General features: G+C 37.1%; 1 protein-coding gene across 2 annotated transcripts in view; it reads left to right on the forward strand.

Annotated features, from left to right (window-relative positions):
• Positions 1-16257, forward strand: part of UMAD1 (UBAP1-MVB12-associated (UMA) domain containing 1) — a 78723-nt gene extending 62466 nt beyond the window's left edge. For both annotated transcript variants that reach the window (XM_054274165.1, XM_054274164.1), the window contains one exon: positions 14474-16257. In XM_054274165.1, the coding sequence (XP_054130140.1) occupies positions 14474-14731 (258 nt within the window). In that variant the 3' untranslated portion in view covers positions 14732-16257. The remainder of the gene's footprint in view (positions 1-14473) is intronic.
• The last annotated feature ends 1500 nt before the right edge of the window (positions 16258-17757 follow it).

The following is a 17757-nucleotide window of genomic DNA, read 5'->3' on the forward strand; positions in this document are numbered from 1 at the left end:
GGAAGGAGTTATCAAAGGCCAACTTAAGCCCAAACATTTTGTGTCCTGCTTTGAACAAGCTCCCATATGGAATGTCCTCTCCACCGCCTCAAGTGTGGGCAGGGGGTTGGTGCTGGTCAGTCCTAGGGGGATGTGTTGCTGTCCAGCAGGGTAATGAGTGCTCTGGCCCTAATCAAGCATGGCTGATCCCTCTGAAGTTGCTTCAGGCTCATGAGCTAAAAGTCACACACACATTTAAGTGCTTCTCTGGATTGAGTCCAAAAGGGTTAGTGCTCTGCAGGGCTGAGAACTTAGATCAGTCTTATTAGTGACTAAATTGGTAAATTAGTGACCATGAAATACAAAGCTAATTTTAACTGCAACACAATCATAATAGAAAGAGACACTATGGTTGTGTTTTTTTTAATGCTTGTGATTTTTCCATTATTACCATACAATTTCCAGATAATTCATTTCATTGGGAAATTGAGGTTATAGAAAATAGCAGAATGGAAAGGTTGGTTTTGATATATGAAGAGTGCTAGAGAGCCCAGTAATGTGATGGGGTTAGTTTTGATAATGAGCTATTCAATTGGTGAAGCAAATTAGTACAACCATGTATTTTTGCCCTACTGTGAGAGCAATTATGTAGCATATCTATTAGGAGACATAAAAAATATTTTTGACAGATGGTATGGCTTTGAATTAGGATTTATGAAGATTATTGTATGTCTGGTGTCCAGGACACCTGGGATTATTACATTGATGTAAGAAACAACAACAAAAAAAATTCTATTTCTGGTAATCACTGCAGTGTTTTGTATCTCCCTACTGTCACCTTAAAAAGCAGTTCATGTTTATATGATCTTGCACTTCTGGATAATCTGACATGGGCCCTTTAGCCAACAGATGTCAGCAGATTTAATGGGGGAAAACTGGACTAGTAAGTGTATTAAAATAAACTACTAAAATTGAAAGCCATCTTTAGATTTTAAATTAGGATTTTTATCTTGCTGTGTCTTTGATTTTTTGTTTTTCCTTATAGTCCTACTTCTCCCTCAAACACTTAATAGTTATTGCCTTCTATCTAAGGAGCTTGTTATATGTTTTCTAGGGCAAGAGAGAATCTCCCAAGGGATTACTTAATCCATAATTATCTAATTTATATGTTGTTGTTATAGCCACTCTAATTATATACCTTGCTGTGATTCTTATCATCTCAGGACTTAATTTTCTTTATGAATTGTAATAGTTCTGCTATGATTCTTGTGCCCTTTCTTTTCATAATTTGCTGTTAAAAGCTGAGAACACAGCAGATAGAAGTTCCTGAAGTAAATTTTAAATTATCTGTGATTTTATGCATATAGAAATAGGTATGCACCATTTTAGGCAAGTATCTAAATAAATTAGGAATTTTTTAAATGTTTTAATTGGCATTGACTCATTAAAATCATCCTTTATACAGCTGCTGTGTAAAGGGTTCTGCATGTATGTAAATAACAGTTTCCTAGACATCTGGTATGGGGATGTATGAGTCATTTTATATGATATATAAAATATATCATAGTATTTAGATATATATAGTATAAGAAATATGTAGTAGAGGTGATAATGAGAATTGAGAATCCACAGAGTAGTAGAAAAATAATTTAGTTTTTTTTTTACCCTTCTAGTGAAATTAACAGGTATCGCTGAAGCTGATAGACTTTTAGGATATCCTTTAGAGCAGATCAGGTGATATCATTCCAGGGCATGAATAATATTACTGTTATCTTGTTTTCTTTTTTTTTTTTTCAATTCAAAAATTTGCTTCTATCAGACCTATTATTTGGTTCTTTTTTCCTTAAGTTTGTCTGTCTGGATTATTTTCACAAGTTACTGGAAAAGGAGTTATTACTGATCGTGTCTCTGTTCACTTACTGACTCTTGGTTTATGGTTCAGGGGGTACCATATTTAAAATCACAAGAAGGGTGTTCTGGGCTAGATTTGTTGCATCAGTTTAAATTCCCTACATTTACTTTAGAGAAAGCAGTTTATATTTCAAATTTATTGTGATCACATTATTTGTGATTAGTGTGCTCTCTTTTAACAAAATCCAGAATCTATTAAAAATGTTGTTGCTTAGCTTGGCTTTTTTTTTTAGAAGCTCTTATAAGGTAGAATTCTAGTCATTGCCTGGTTAGACTAATTGCTTGTCATATGTCATATTAACTCTAAGATCTTCTTTTTCACATATAAAACCCGTAAAGCATGTTGGTCCATATTTTCTCTCTTCTTAATTGCATATGTAAGCAATAATCACTTAATGAAATTATCCATTCTTAGAAGGGACTGGAATAAGACTGTCTGGAGCGAGTCATCAAGCATATACTTTTCTCTGAAAAGAGAAGCTGGTACCATCAGAAGAAAGATGTTATGTTTTACTCAGCTATCATGCATGATCACAGACTGTAAGAAGTGAAGTTTTAACATTATCTTTAAATAAGAATGACTTGTGGGCAGCCTTGGCAGCTGCAATGGACATCACCTTTCTTAGCTTCCTTCATCCTTTGTGTGTATGGTAAATAGCTGGGACTTCATTGGGGAATCCATGTGCAGCCACAGATGGAAAGTGCATATGAAGTAGAGCTGGCATATGATAAGAAAGGCACAGTATATGCTTGTGATCTTACTGAGAACAAAGGTAAATAGCCCATTCAGTTAAAAAAAAATCAAATATTGCATATTACAGCTATTACATTTTACAACTGTTACATGTTACAAGTATTAGTGTGCAATAACATATTTACTTTGTAAAGCTTCATTATATTACAATGTTCATATTACTATCTGTTAGATAATTTACCAAAATATTTAGGAGGTCTTTTCATTCTAGGAAGATCTCCAGAACACATAGACCAGCGGGCTTTTGTCTGCCCTTACTGGACAACAGCTGGACGACTCAGGGGGAAGGGGAGGGATTATATACACGTTATGTATAAATATATTAGGTATATGTATGTATATGAGAAAGTTTGCTCCTCATGTCACAAAGGATTAGTTTCAGTGGCCTCACAAACAGCTTTTTATAAACTGTGATTTGTGCATGCTACTGACCCAGGGTCAACCAGTGAGACCCAGGGTGTCTTGCAAGACTATCACCTTGTAGGGTTTTTCTCAATTCTAAGGTGAATAGCTGGACTGGTTTGTGTAACACGATACCCAGCTGGGGTCATTCAGATACTTAGTAATCACAGCAGCATCATTAATACTATGTCCATTGTCTTTTTTTTTTTTTTAAAGGAAAGCATTATATTTTTAGATATAGGGAACTTGGGTGGGAATTGAGAGATGTGAATTGACACGGCTGTCACCAACTTCCTCTCTGAACTTAGGAAACAGTTCATTTTAAAAAACGTAATGCAGTGATGTCTTACACTTTTCTGTAGCACTTTGCAAGTGTGAAATGCTGTTAAACCCTTTGTGTAACTTCAGCTGAGATTTCAGTACAAGAACTGAGGAAGCCTTACAGTCTTCCCAGGTGGGGCATGAATGTTCTGTCTGGCCAGCAAATACATGTGAACACAGCAAATGGATTGGAGCAGCCCCCTCTCCCACAGCCCTGCCTGTGGAGGCCAGAGTCAGTGCTGCAGTCAGATTGCACAATTTGTGAGGTTTGAGCAACAGAAGACCAAATGACATCCTGTAGGGAAAGAACGACACACAGGCGTGGTATATTTTCATAATTCAGTGCCTATAGATAGCAAAGTATATTCCCACATGTAAAAAGTTCATAAAATAGTGTAGTTGGCCTGATTTTCAGACATATACACCAAATGGTGATCAAGGTACATGTATGCAGAAGCACACTATGCATAATTCCCTATTTAGTTTGGGCAGAGACTCACTTAATATTTGGTTTAATTGCTTGCTTATTCAGTTACATTGATTGGTTATTTGTAGCAAGAGATGCTCAAACTAGGTGCCCATATGTTCCCATCACATTTTTTAGCCTTTCTCTAATTTTGGGATCTTCTGACTAGCTAATCCCAGATAAAACTACTGATTATCCTGTATCTCTTGCCCAAATACACGTGGTTAGACTAAAAGCCAGTAATGCTGGTTCCCTTTGCTGCTGTCAACAAATTGATCAGTTAGTCATCCTGCCTCTCAGAGCAAACCTTCTGGGCTTTCCCAATATTAAAATTGATCTAAAATGCAGTGTAGATCATACATTACTTGATCAGACTGTGTGTGAACATGGCACAGTGATATTTACAAGGTGGTGCATTAGCATAAAATGGTGGGTGAAAGACTGTAGGGTAGGGCAGCTCGTTAACAATTACTCTAAACAGCAAATAAGGGAAACAACAATGTCCTTAGCTTAGTTGCACTGCCACTTTCAGAGGGAAAAGAATAACCAAACATTAAACTCACCACAAATAGCAGTGGGCAGTCCATTTTAATGAAAGAAAACATGACATGGAAATTGTCCCATTTAAGCCCAGAATGCTAATATTGGTAGACAGGAGTATGTTTTTCTGTACTTCCCATCAGTGTTGTTTGATCCTTTTGCTGCAATGTAGTTCTGCTGTAATTTTTGCTTTGAGAAAAACCAAACTGGAACTTCATAGCTCCTGTCCTTCTTGTGAGAGACTGGGCATTGGGAAGAACATATTCAAATTTTGTTCTAAAGCACTTTTGAAAAATACAAAATAAAATATTTGTTTACAGTTTTATTTTCTTTGCTTCCACAGTACTACAAATTTTAAGAATGTGTTTCTACTGTTTTAATGTGATTAACAGCACTGCTAGATAAAATTAAATGTATCTTTAAAAAAAAAGTACCTTTCTTGCTTTTCTTTGTGATCCAATTATTTTTCCATCCATAGAGAACAAGGAGTCAAAGAGGCTACTTTATTTAAAAGAGGTGGACCAGTATTAGTTCCTTTAAAATTAATTAATTAATTAATTAATTTGTTTTTTGCTGCTTTTAGAGTCATGACACTTTTATTCCTGAATCTGGAAAAGCTGCTCAGTCGCTGCTGAGGACAACTCAGTCTTGTTGCTGTTTGTAGGCTGGAGCTTTTACAAACTCTGGCTCCTGGCAACCTGTTTGCTGAAGGTGGTGTTGACAAGTGTTCCAGTAACAGACTGTTTATGGAGGAAATTAAAGTCAAATACTCATCCTTCCTTTCTCTTACTGACCCAAATCTCTATGGAGAAAGCAGGTGGAAAGTTGTATGAGAAGATACTTGCTTAATTCTTTTTTACTTTGGCATTAAAATATTTTAAGTTTGTAAACAGGACATATTGCTAGTCTTGCCCCGTGCTTGGAATTTAAGCAGCATGATAAAATCCTCAGAACATAGCATTTGGTACAGCAATTTTTATTCATGCATCTGTGTAAGAATCCTTTTAAGATCCAGGGGTTTAGTTACTTAACAAAACTCTTGAAAGCACAGCTGAGGATGTTGTTCCCAGGTATTGCTGGAGGAAGACTGACTTGAGTTCAGACTAGTAATTCTTTTCTGTCCCCTCTACTTCTTTTCTGAAGGTCAAATCCAAGATAATTTTCTTTTCCTGTCCTCTGATTGAAATTCTTTCCCCTCTTTTTCCTCTCATTGATATTGACAATCTAGGGAGATATTTCATTGATGTTACTGACTCCCTCAGTTACTCAAGGAGAGATTTCCTTTCCTTAAAAAAACCCCCAAATCAACAACAAAACAACCTTCTGATCTATACTTTTCCCAGTTGCTCTAGTTTGCTGGAAAATGTATTGGCTTTATTTTTGTGTGCAACTATGTTTGCTAAATATTTTCTTACTGTTTTTGTTTAATTGTCAAAATTCTTTTTTTTTTTTTCCTTGTAGACAGCTCTCTTTTGCATTCAAATCCTTGGATTTTCACACAGTATAGTAATGAGAGAATGCAGTGTTAGCCCTCATTTCAGAGGTTCTGCTCCATGGACACCTGCCATCTCAGAGAAGCTGTCATCTTTTTCCTACCATAGCAGATTACCCCATTGGAGCTTCTACAGTAGCAGGGGGTGGGAACAAGAGATAGAGAGACAAGAATGCAGAGACCCAGTTAGTCTAAGTTTCTGCTGTTCAGGAGATAAACCTCCCAAAAGTCTTTAGGATATTTTTTTAACTTGAGGCAGTAGAGAAAATACCACATCTTGTTGTCACTAAGTACATCGACAAAATGTAGCTGCTAAATTAAAACAAATTATTTAAATACTGTTTTTTAATTTAATTTTTTTGTTTAATTATGCTGTTAAAGTTTTATATTAAAATAATGTCTTAGTATATTCTCTGGCTGTGTTTAAACTCAGTTACCTGAATTTTGCATTACATCATGAATGAAGGTAGCAGCAAAATAAATGTAAATGCTTTGTGCTTTTCTTTTGGATGATACTGAAGTTACAAAACAAATCCATTATCAGCATTTATCAGACTTGCCTGTTCATTTTGCAATATATTGACTTGTCCTTCACTTCTAATTTGTGGTTGTGGAATGCAGTGGATGTCTAGAGCTCTGTGCATTTTCAATTACTCAAATTCTTCTGGCTTGCATTTCACTTACTATAGTAATTTTCATTAACTTTTTAATCTTTCAGCACACATGCTTTAGAAAAAAAGGAAAAAAAATATCTGGCCTTGTTAGTACAATTTCCTGGCATTAGCAGAAGCACAATATACTAAATAATGTTCATGTTGCTTGTTATGTTGAGATCTTTGCTATGAATAGCTTGCATAGTACTATGAAGGAACAGAGGGTCTAGATAAACTGTTCCTTGTTGAACCCACACCCCTGTCTTTCTTCTAAGATAATTTTTGTTACAATAATTATCTTGTATAATTATTGTATAATTATTGTATAATAATAATTGTGTTGCAGAGGGGACTGCACTGTAAAGATGGTGCCCTAAAACTCAGGGGCCTCCAGAGAGGAACAGGGAGGCAGCAAGGAAAGGAGCCCTGATATTGAGGGGGCACAAGGGTTGATACAGGTCTTCAATTTTCAGACCCAACAGTGGGGAAATTGGTTTGGATAGAAGGAAAGATAAGAGCATAATTACTTTACTTAATGGTAGGAAATTAAGCTTTATAATTTTAATAAAGCTTTAGACCTTTTTCTTTATAGTTTCCTATTATAGATGCCCACATTTGTGATGTTTTGGTTCTCTGTCTTCAAAAAATTACTGAATGAAATAAAAAATAGGAGTTAGGAGTAAAGGAATAAAAGTATGAATTTGAAATAAAAATATCATTATATAATTTTGGTTATATTAAATTCAATATATTTGTAAATATATATATTTATAAATATATCTAAATTTATCACTAACCCCCTCAAAATATTTCCTTTGATGTATTTTTATAGGGAATTGCGTAAAACCAGAACCTTCATCTTGTACTGGTTTGAGTTTGCAAAATTGGTAACAAAGAAAGTAATTTTTTTTTCCTAGGATGACAAAATAAGGTAGTTGGTTTAGACACAAGATTTGAAGTCTTTTGTAGTACTTTAGAGTACTTTTCAGGGGAGAATTACATTCTATAGGTTCTCATAAATAACTCACAGGCATCTCTTGTATTTATTAGGATTATTGAGAAAAATAGGTCTGCTTCTGGAAAAAACCATATTTTTACAGAAAATGTACATTTTTTTACATTAACACACTTTAACCATGGAACATTCAGAGTATCCAGAGTTCAAATGGTGACCTTGCAGTTCTCCCTCTCTACAGAGATAAACAGTTTTATGGCTGTTTGAGAGGGTAATAATCACATCTAATTACAGCAAGTTTATTCTGCATTTGCACTATAGAGTTCTTCTAGTAATTGCACTTTTCCAATTGCTTTAATGCCAATAAGGATTCAGAAATGTACATCAGTATTGATACTGAAAGTGTGGTTTAGCTAAACTTTCTGTGCTGTTCTTTGCAGGCCAAGGTACTACATGAGGAGCTTTGCTGTAATAAAGAAAAACTGTAGAATGTCAGAGCCTCTTTTCATTGTTTCTTTAGAATTTTTTTCTTTAATATTTCAGTGATATTAACCTGACCTTGATTCCATTCTAGTTAAGAAACAGCTGAAAAGCATGCTCTAGAGGAGAAAGAAAAATACCTAAAATGTATGTAAAAAATTAGTTAAAATATTCTTAAACTCTTTATTTTAAAAATTGGTTCTATTTTACTCTGAATAGCAGTATTGATAAACTTCTACAGGTAGCAGCAGCTCTTTAAGAAAGACAAATTGCTGCTGTATTACAAAATAAGTCTCATAAGAAGCTTGGAAACTAGAGCCCAAAGCAAATGAGAAAGCTGATTTCCACTGAGAACCATTCTTGCTTTTAAAAGTCTCCTCAAGGACTCAGTGTTAACCCAAACCCTTCAGCCTGCAGGTCTGCCCTCCTGCAGCCCCTGAGAGCACCAGTCCTTGGCCTCTGCTGCAATCCCAGACACTGCAGTTCTGCTAAGAAAGCAAGCAAGCAACCAGAAGAAATCTGGATACAGCAAGAAGCTACTGCAAGGTCTCCAGCACTTCTAACATCTAATTTTGCTCTCCCAGCTCAGAGTAGCTTTTCTCTTGAGTCTTTGGAGGGGAAAGCTGATTACAATTTTGAATGAACCTTGAAAGAATAGCATCTCTCATTATTCACATGTGGTTTTCTGAAACCATAGGGCATCTGTATTGTGCTTGCCCAGGTGGGTTTGTTCCTTTCTTACAGTCCTGTAAGGATGCAGGTCACATACTTACTGGTGTGTTGGGCTGGTTTTGTGTTAATGTTTTGTGTTGGGGGTTTTGTGGTACTTGAAAATCATCCTTTTGTGCACTTTCCCCACCACTACCAAGGTTTTACTGGTCCTGCTTGGACATCAGAAGGAATTTTGGACATCAGAAAGAATTTCTTCACAGAAGGGGTTGTTAAAATTGGAATGGACTGCCCAGAGAGATGATGGAGTCACGATCCCTGGAGGTGTTTAAGAAAATCCTGGACATGGCTCTCAGTGCCATGGTCTGGTTGACAAGGTGGTGTCTGGTGATAGGTTGGACTCAGTGATCCCTGAGGTCTTTTCCAATCTTACTGATTCTGTGATCATGTTCCCCTAGGTTAAATTTCTGAATGCAAACCTTGTGAGTATTTTTTCTTTCCTCCTCTGTTCATCTTTGCCATTACCATTTTTATTTGAAAAGTGAATTGTTGTCATCAATGGAGATACTCATTCTGGAGTTCCCACAAATTTTCTAAGGACATCCAGTGAGTACCCTAAAGCATCAACCAAAGCACATTGGAGGAACAATCCCATATGACAATTTCCATTTCTAGGTACATCAGTAACTACTGCATAGTGCTAAATGAATTCTAGATACCTTATGATTCACTATTTCCAGTAATACCATGAAGTTGCCTAAAATAAAGATAATTTTTTATCACCAGTCACATAGCAAGTGTCTGTCATAAGTATTATATTGCTGGATATTTACTAAATATTCTGTAAGACTAAAGGTACTGTTTCTTTCTCAAGGCTGTTTTTAAAAGAAAAGTAGGTCTGTTTCTGGAAAAAAAACATCTTTCTTACAAAACGTGTAATTTTTAAAAAAATAATAATTTTTGATAGAAAATCTTGTCTGAGGGTTTGGATAATGATAATGCTGGCACTAATCTTTGATTCTCCTTCAGAGCACTGTAAATACAGCTTCTCCAGTACATTGTAAAATGTGTGGTTTTTCTTCCTTATGAGACTCTTGGCAAACTTTATGGTTAATACAAAGACATGCAGCAAATTAGATGTTTTTAAAAACAACTGAGAAACATCTTTTAACAAAGATAAAAAATTAATAATCTACTTTAGAGGGTAGTATTATACTTTGTTTCAAAACAACATTGTTTTCAGAGCCCAATTAGTATCTGGTGGCCAGCTACTATATATATTTACATAGTGTTTCTTTTCTCCTGTTCTTTTGGATTGCAAACCAAGAATACAGAAGACACTGTGCTTATTTGAATTAAATTTTATTGCCATGCCTTATGTAATTTTTACTAATTTTTTGACTCCTTGGTGTATGGTGAAATGTAAATCAGTGATCTTCTTGGTCCATTCAATTAATATTTCTCATAGCAGGATTGTGTGTCATAGCATTTGGCAGTGCTCAGTTTAGCTAATGTCCAGATAATATGCTCTGAATGCTCTGTACTCTGGCTAAGTAAGTTAGGCATTTCAGTAGAAACCAGTGTGACTAATGTGCAATATCAAATTCTCTAGGACTTGCACTTCTATATGTGCTTGAGGAATGCATGCATAAAGCATAAGCCATTTCATAACCTTGACCTGGGTTGCATCACAGCATTCTGTGCTGGTGTTTGTGCTGGAAGTGACCCTGGCACCCATGGGTGACTGATGTTCTCCACCAGAGGGTCCAGTTCTTCATCACATCACCTGAAAGCCTGCTGGGGAGCTTGGCTTCAAACGGGTTTAAATGGGCTGAGATGTATTTCATTCATATTCACCATATGAATGAAATACATCTTAGCCCATTTAAAGGTTATCTTCACATTTTGGAAGCACAGAAGCATGTCTGGTTTGATAGGGTCTTGCACAGGAGGCCAGCATCTAAATATTACTACAGGAATGCTCAGAAACAGCTCTGCATAGCAAAGGGCAGTGACTGCCTGTGGTGACTGCTCCAGGCAGAACTGAAAATTTTCTTCTTGTTACCTGAATTCTTCAGGACAGGAACTTTTTTCTTCATATAGAGAAGTAATATAAAATGTTACTTCTTATAAACAAAAAAGTGAAGGCAAACTTTTTAAGATCATTAAAAATAACTGTTTTCATGGGAGAGACAGTAGTGGATTAAATAGGAAACTGAAATAGAAAATCTAGACTCCTTTTTCATTTGTGTTGTGAATGGATCTTGTCATATTAGGCCCAAGACCTTCTCACGAGGGGTTGAGTAAACTAAGACCCAAAGACCACTGGAATTAAGATAAGATCATGTCATTTGTTAAACTGACCTGACACTTTCCTTTGTTTCTTACCAGTACTGTGTTTATGTTAACCATTTTCTTTCTGATACTATTTTGACTATTCAAATAGAATCATAACCTATTAAGACTATTAAGAACCCCACTGACAGTATGCAGAGATTGAGTTCAGTAAAATGATGCTTTCACTGTAAAATAATTCTAACATAATTCATCCTTCCTTGCTGCAGTCTTGCTTTCAACTATGGAGTGGGACTTGGGAGTTAGCAAAGCTGGTCCTTGCTCCATCACTGTCAGTATATTGTATCTGCTGTGTACAGAAAGGTCTTCAATTTCTGGGTCTGCCCATTTAGCACCATTCTAACAAATGTAATAAGGTTTATGGAGGAAAAAATATCCAGGATGCTTTGTTCTTGCTCTGACTTTTTCCCCCTCTTTGAAGTTAGTTTTGTCACGTGATGGTCTAATTTGAATTGTAAATTGTCTTCATGCAGCTTGGGGGACAATTGAGATATAAACAGGTGCTCATAAAAGTATAATTTGCCAATCAAAATAAACATTAGATTCTAGGGATTTCTGATTATCATCTGAATGATGGGAATAGGACAGTGAGTGAGGGATCATTTTCCCCTGAAATGTGGGAGGGGAGAGACGCAGAAAGGTCTTTGAAGATCTGGTTTAATTGATTCCTAGATGTAACCCAGTTTTTCAGCTGGGGCTTTCTGGCTTCCCTTCAGAATATGGGAATGATGAAAGACAAGCAATTACCAACACCTCAATAAATGAAGTTCTTTCTTTCAAGAGGGAATGTAATAAATTCCTGCCGAGTAGAAATTAAGAGAAGTTTTTAAGTTTACAGCAGCAACAAATTTAAGGACTCACCTGAAGTGTTGTGGGGCATTCTTTCAGATGAGCATTAACATAAATAAATGTTCTGTCTGTTTGGCAATGTTCTTAGCAAGAGAATATGTGTGTACCAGAAGATGTTTTTGACTTCTGTTCTAATGCATACCTTGGGCCCTGGCAAGAAGGAAGACTTCTCTCAAAATGTTAGCAATGAGCAGCCATAGAAGCTAATACCTCTTAAAGGGAGTGCTGATTGGAGATAACTGTGCTGATGAGAAAAGAAAAGTACAAGAGGTTTTAGTGTTTTTCCTGAACTTTACTATTGCCCATTGTTTTTTTTTTTTTTTTTCACACAGCTTGGAAAGTTGGAATAGAACTATGGAATAGAACTATCTTCCTGACTTCTCTGCTAGCTTTCCTATTTTCCCTGTTCTCTAAAGGTACCAGAATCAGTAAGGAAAGCCAAAAGAAATCTTTTCTATCAGCTGTTGCCTCTGCTGTTGCATGTAGCTTTCTGAAGAGCTCTTAGTTACATCTAAAAATGGAGAACTGAGAAAAGGAAAGACAGGGAAAATAAAGACATATCTGTAAACTGTAGCTGTAGGAATTCTGTAGTAATAGCCATACCAGTATTACAGTAGCATGGAGAATGTTGTTGTGTATTGGATCTTAACCAGTAAGGTTAGTAACTGTATGTAGCAATCACTCCTTTTAATAAACTTCTTAACTTTCAGAAATTTTCCGTTATTAGCCTGTGACATGATAGTAACAGATCTTGGGAAGTTTATCTTAAGCCTGTGGTTTCAAATCATAGTATGAACAAAAGCTTCCAAGTGAGGGCCCCTTTGAGTGCAGCACCACTCACTAACCCTTGTGTCCCAGCAGGCTGTGGAGGAGCACGTGCCACCCAGGACAGTGCTGGTTTATCTGTCCTACCAGAGGAAATGTTGGGTTGTGTAAGGAATGACTAGTGCTCAGGCTGTGCTCAAGGCAAAGCCAGTCCTTTCTTTGGGAAGAAGATGAAGTGTCTTTTCCCTGGGCTAAATGCTCTGGGCAAGAAAACAAAGCACCCACCACCACTCCACCACCCAAACTGTTCTTCTGTCAGACAGCAACGCCCTCAGGGTCTCTGGAACAGCCATCATCTGGGATATTCAACTTTAGCATAGATCAGATATTGAGCAGCATTACACCCCTAAAAATCATGGGTGCGGGCAGCCTCCATATGACTGGACTCATTTCACTCTTAGGATCAAGTGAATACCAAATTAGTGTTTCAAGCTTTCAGTGCTCTTTCTTCCCTAATAGCTGTGTAAGCTGTGAAGTTTTCTGGCTGCATGTTGAATATGGGAGGTTGAAAGGAAGAAGTCTGGGCTGCATCAAAGTCAGAAATTCCTGTCTGTGTTCATGGCTCTGACATGATTTGTTAAGCACTTTTGAACATGTTACTGAATATCTCTGCACGTGTGCTGATACAAAGTAGAAATCCTTACAACAAACATCTCGCTCCTAGAGATCACAGAATCATTGAGTGGTTTGTGTTGGGAGGAACCTCAAAGATTATCTCCAACTCCCAACTCCCCTGCCATTGCCAGGGACACCTTCCACTAGACCAGGTTGCTCAGAGCCTGTTATCAGGAACATCATTATGGGTGTCTAATGAGAGGTATCATTTTGTATAGAATTTTATTGCTATAAACAGTAAAAAAATTACATTTGATTTCTAGAGGCAGAGTAAATAATATTTTCTTTGTTCATTAAATGGCAAAAGTGCCAGGATAAACACTTAGTAAGATCATATTGGTAGCTCAGGATCAAAACTTGCAAGTCTATTGTGTCCAATATTATTCTCTAAATTGTGTTGAATACTTCTGTTGTTCTGCAAGTTTTTATATTCCTTGTTGGTTTTGCATCTTGGGTTGTTGTTGTTGTTGTTGTTTTTTAAGTTTTAACTGTGTTTTTCTATAAAGAGCTTATTTGGCACTGCATATATTTCCCTATACAAAAGAACTTACCAGCCTGTCATGCAATTCTATTTCACACTGGCAAGCAACATCATTAATCCTTTGAAATAACTGGGATAGGACAGTTCTTAATCACTTAAAGTCATGCTTTTCTTGGACAACTTCTGAAAAGGCACAAGGGGAACAAAAGATGGAGCTTCATCAGTTTATGAAAGGAATTGTATGAAATAATTTCCCCTAAACAAGACTGAACATAATGACAAAAAGTCCCGTGAGCCTTATGGGTTTCATAAATACAGAGTAATGCTGGGTAGCCAGTCTGAGTTCAAGAAGTGTTTGGACAACATTCTCAGGCACATGGTGTGACTCTTGGGGTGTTCTGTGCAGGGTCAGGAGCTGGACTCAATGATCCCAATTTCCCTTCCAACTCAGCATATTCTGTGTTTCTGTGATCTCAGTAATCATTACAAATAGTCTTATTTTTGTTTTAGCCTTAATTCTGGTGGACCTGAACCAAATAATTATATCAACATGTATTAAGAATTGCTATTTTAGATCTACCTAAACTGAACTCTGAAACTGCTTTTATTTATTTGTTTGGGGGGTTTTTTTGTGTCTCTTTGTTAGTAGGTCCTTGTGGTTCTAAGTAAAAAGCCATAGCTGCCTGATTTGCAGTGTGTAAATTTCTGTTCCTCTGTTCTCTTTAGATAAATGCGGGGCAGCGGTCACAGTTGCCTGTATCAAGCACAGAGATGGGAAATCAAAGGAGCCAGGCTTTGGAGAGCAGCCCTTTCATGTCAGATCTCCTGAGCGATGTCCCCTTTGCCCTGGCGCCACATGTGTTAGCAGTGCAGGGCACCCACAGGGACGTTCCTGACCGGCTGCTCACCTACGACATCAATGATAATTTATCAAGGTTTTGGTATGACTTCACACTTGAAAATTCAGTGCTTTGTGATCCGTAATGTTCTCTTTATCTTTTCTGCCTCTGTCAAGGAACAAGTCTTAAATTGAAATAAAGACTTACTTTAATTGACTAATATTTGGGGGCTTGCCGCTGGTATATCAAAGAGGTTGTTATTCAAAACTGTGATATATTTCTTAGCTTTAAGGGAACTATAACTTAGTACATTAAATATTGCATTTATTTCTAAAGAAATCAAGCCTCAGTAGGAGACTGGCTGCTGGTATCTACTTCCAGTAGGTAGGCTGCAGACACAAACATTTGACTTTAAGAGGAAGTCTATGTCTCAACTGTTTTGTTATTTCAATTAGTTACAAAACACATAGATCCTGTTACACATATTAAGATCACATCTTGATTTTGTACAGATAGAAACCAATATTAATGCTAAAGCAATGCTGCTCTGCACTACTGGACAGAGAGCTTTTCAGTGAAACCAAGTTTTAAAACTCAGAGTTAATTACAAGCCCTTAAGTAATCATTAAGACTTAATAGAATTGGTTAAACTTACCAATTTTAAAGTGAGAATCAGTTGCTTCCTTCCCTTTTCCAGTAGATGTATTTTGTCTGTCTCATTTTGTGCCTGCCTGGAGAAGTTGTCCCTGCCTGCCTGTTGGCTGCTGTTTGTTCTCATTACCACATGTGTTCCTGATTTATATACAGATCAGCTTTTCCATTTTAACCTCTTTGCCCCCTGAAGAAGGAAATCTCAGGACACGTACTTTTAATGGTCACACCCTTCTTTTTTTAATTTGTGTGCCAGAGGTACAGATGGCAATGTTTAACAACAGGAAAACATTACATTATTTCTTATCCGACTAAATTAAACTGCTAAATGCCTAAACACACATTCTCACAGACCACTGTGTCCCCACTCACAAGCTTTGAGCATTTTACCAGCTAAGACCAGAGCTGCTGTTCCACCAGCAACAGCTCTCTGATGTCACATCACAGTTTGTGATGGATGTGTGATCTGTGGCACACACTTGTTTTCTCTCTTGGGGTACAATATATAGATTGTGCTAAATGTTGGTGGATATTTTCCTGTATTTTTTATGCTCTTGCACTCTTGTGGTAGCTTAAAGTACATGTATTTTCAGACTTGGGTCCTCTTACAGTATTTGAGATGAATACTGTAAAATTATGAAGAAATTACATTGTGAATATGTCTTAGGTTGTTAAATATTAATGGTTTAGAATTTTTTAAATGTGCATATTTTATATTTTTGACAGCTGTGTTCTTAAATGTTTTGAAGGTATTGTTTCAAGGGGAATATCTGTGCTGCACTCAAATAAAAAAGCAAAGTAATAATGAGTTATTTTTTATATGTGAGAGTTATTATGTGGTTTCACTTATATTGTTTACTACAGCTCTGACCATTCAGCTTTCATAGGAACTTGAACTTGGAAATTCAGTTTGAAAATCTTTTCAGTGTCATTTTAAAATTAGTGTCCTTCTAATAAAATATATCACACTCTCATCTGATGGATTCTCTGTGCTGTGTTGGTGACTTGGAATGGTTTAGGTGGCATCCATGACACTGCTTGGAGAATACTGTGGCTGGGAGCTGGGAAGAACTCAGGTACTCAGGCCACATTGAAGAAGGAATTAATTTTATGAAGTTGTTCAGAACTGTTTTGTTTTCTGAGTTTTTTAGTTAACACATACTCAAAGCACTAAAATAATTTTATTATTTTATATCCAGTAGTTAAAAAATGGATCATTCTACAAATAGCATGTTTCCATTCAAGCTGTCCATTTTGAATCTGAAATGTTTCTGCAGCTGAGCTGGTCTAGAAGCAGAGCTGTAAAGCACTGTTGAAGACCAAACAAACTCACAATACTGGTTCTTTATTTGCTAGCTGACTTGGTATGTAATTTTTGCAATAATTTTTTGCCTAAAGTTAGACAATTTATCTAAAATAATTACATCTTGTCAGATTTGAGCTCTTTGCACTCATAGGTATCCTTTCAAAAGGAAAGGAGCAGCAAAGGAGAGTAGGGAGGAGATTGTATTCACCATGATGAGAAATGTGGACAGTAGGTATAGACATTTGGTCTTCGTCCTTAATTGTCTCCTGTAAAGGGTAAAATTTAGACCCAGCAAAGCACCACTAATGAGCAAGGGTACAGGGAATGTGTCTCCTGACCCCTTTAGCAGAGGCTGGGGCTCAAACCTCTCCCTTGCTTGAGGATGTCCCTAAAATTGGATTGATGCCTTATGGCACGTGTTCAAAGGTAAATCAAAGAACAACTGCATCCAAAGCAGCCTGTCAGAAGGCTGACTGGGAGATGGTCCCTACAGACAACTCCCTGCTGACAGAGTCAGAGATGGAACCAGACAATGTTGTGTCCAGCAGGTCAGTCAAGCTGGTGGCTCCAGATCTGGTTTCTGCTGTTTCTGTATAGTGTGATCCAAACCCTGATATGACAGTCAGCAAATACACACTTGTGTGGTCTCAGAGGAGAGGGCTTCACCCTGGAGCACCTAAAGGAGGAAGGCAAAGAGCATGTTCACCACAGCAATTACAGTACCTCAAAATAACACACAGTTTATTGCATTTTTAGCTGGAGAACCTGTTACGTTCACAAAAGCACTAAAGCAGCCTCCTGGGCAAGATGAGAGGGTTGTTCTGAACAATAGCATAAAACTGGAGCTTGAGCAACTGCCCTCCTGCCCACAGCCACCCTTCTGTTATGACATGATCATTCATCTTGCTTTGGGTTTTCTCTGCTCAGCCTAGTGACTAGGGAGAGGAACCAGAAGTGCAACTCCTGGGGGTAACTCCTTCCCTCCCTGAGTAACTGCAACTCCTCTACTGATGACAGGGCCATTCCTGATTAACCAGATTTCTTTTTGAAGCCAGGGACTGTACAACAACAAAGAAGCAGAATATCCTCCTTAAATTCCAAAGGTAGACTCCTGTTTGGTGCTGTAGCAAGACAAAGGTTTAGTAAGCCAAGCTGAGTTCATTCAGCCTACCCTGCTGTGCTACAACTTTTCATCAACATTAAGCCTGACCTTC

The sequence above is a fragment of the Melozone crissalis genome, unplaced genomic scaffold (genome assembly GCF_028551555.1).
Source record: "Melozone crissalis strain CALT ecotype California unplaced genomic scaffold, PUWL_Pcris_2 ptg000016l_1, whole genome shotgun sequence".
In the NCBI taxonomy this organism is placed as follows: Eukaryota; Metazoa; Chordata; class Aves; order Passeriformes; family Passerellidae; genus Melozone; species Melozone crissalis.